Source organism: Cantharellus anzutake (genome assembly GCF_015039405.1).
Source record: "Cantharellus anzutake strain C23 chromosome Unknown EI90scaffold_2, whole genome shotgun sequence".
In the NCBI taxonomy this organism is placed as follows: domain Eukaryota; kingdom Fungi; phylum Basidiomycota; class Agaricomycetes; order Cantharellales; family Hydnaceae; genus Cantharellus; species Cantharellus anzutake.
This window is the reverse complement of record NW_024066952.1, coordinates 1,883,653-1,885,399: the sequence shown is the minus strand read 5'-3', so window position 1 is coordinate 1,885,399 and position 1,747 is coordinate 1,883,653. Positions and strand designations below refer to the sequence as shown.

Here is a 1,747-nt window from a genome sequence, read left to right as displayed (position 1 = left end):
AAGATTCTGGCCCATTCCTATAACAACTCCACTAACTCCATAACCTGACTCGTCGGTAATATTCAATTGGCTAATGTTTAACTCTGTTAGCTCCTGTCAGGGATCGCTCGTCAGTCCGAGTCGAATATTGCCCGAAAACCTAGTCGTAGACAAAGCTGAGGTTCCAACCCTCAGCGGCACATAGAGCTATATACACGAGTGACATCAATCAATCGGAAGAGATAGGATCAAAGGAACTAAACAATGATCCGATAGAAAACGAAGTGAATAGAGATGAAGGAACACTCGGATCAGGGGGCAGAGTCGGATCAGGAGAAGGTGAGGGATTTACGATATATGAGGGCCGATGCGGCTACATGCGGTGATATAGTCTTACGCGATATCGATAGGGTAACAGAGAACCGCTTACGCTATGTCCCCTGACAGCTCCGCTCTGCTTGGCCCCGCCATTCACGGGCCTGCCCTCGCTGTAACTATATATATACTTAACTTGTACATAGGTTGCACCTCAGTGATAAAATCGACTAGAGTTGATCCCCCTTTAGTTCTTGTTGCCAGTAAGTAAATTAGGGCACAGACATGTAACTTGGCACAGCGCTCCTGGTCTGAGTTGCTGAGGCCAAAGCCCTCTGCCACAGAGACAACTCCTTCATCTCGCTCTGGTCTCTGACATTCCCCCCCCCCCCCAATCACCTGGCACCAAGTTCATTTGGCGCCAGTACCCAATTCTGTTATCACCAATGGCAGGGATCATCACAGATGGCAATGTCAAGCAGTAATGACTTCACACCCCCTTCATCAGCATTCCCCAGTATTGCACAATGGCTAGGAATGCTTGAGGCCAATGCAGACTTCAATCCCAATCAACTATGCTTCACTCAATATGTCTCTGAGATCAATGAGCAGGGGTATCATTGCTTGGATGAGCTTCAGAATAAGGGGCTTTGTGAACTCGGTGTTGACATTCCCCCTGGTCTTTCAGAGAAATTGGGCCGTGCAATGCAACAGGAAGTTAGAAAATTTCTCGCAAATCTTGATGTCACACAAACCTTAGTGATTGTTCCTTTCATATTTTACTTCACATTACAGAAATAAAAAATACACATTTAATCTACAGGGTACCCTGAATCTCTAAACCACCCTTCTGCATCCTGAGATGTTATGGTACAGTAGATATCACACAAATGGGTTTCAATGATGGTGTCACTCTCATTATTCATCATCTCCTGCATCCATGTTCCGTGGCGATGCAACTTATGTTTAAATTTGGAGAATGATTCTTCAATCGGGTTGTAGTTGGGAGAGTATGGGGGAAGATATATCAGCTTACCCTGCTGAATGACATGCATGTTATCAATATACATGGAGCATAAAACAGTCAGCTGTCATATCCATCCATGGCCATCATCCTTCACTACCTCCGGTCCCTCCGGACTACCTCCGCTCCTTCTTCACCAACCTCGGAGCTCCCATATTCTGCAATCACCTCTGCTTCCCTCGATGGTCACCACCCCCTCTTTTCAATATATTACCTACACCTCCCTAAGTATGGAGCCCCGAAGGCTTCTGGACAGCTCTGACATCCACTAGCGCACTCCTGCCTCTGCTGGGCAATTCACTCACTTGCCCTGCAAGCCCACCTTCGGGCCTATCCCTCCTTTTCATTTCTGGGTTATCGCCTACCATTCCGCTAACCCCATAACCTGGCTTGTCGGTAATATTCAATCAGCTAATGTTTAACTCCGTT

General features: G+C 46.7%; 1 protein-coding gene across 1 annotated transcript; it reads left to right on the top strand.

The window, feature by feature from the left end:
• Window positions 1-759: 759 nt before the first annotated feature.
• On the top strand, window positions 760-1,095 carry EI90DRAFT_3011525 (uncharacterized protein; the record flags this gene model as incomplete). Its single annotated transcript, XM_039056467.1, has 1 exon — window positions 760-1,095. The coding sequence occupies one exon, from the start codon at window positions 760-762 to the stop codon at window positions 1,093-1,095; it is 336 nt and encodes a 111-aa protein (XP_038923595.1).
• Between the last annotated feature and the right edge of the window lie 652 nt (window positions 1,096-1,747).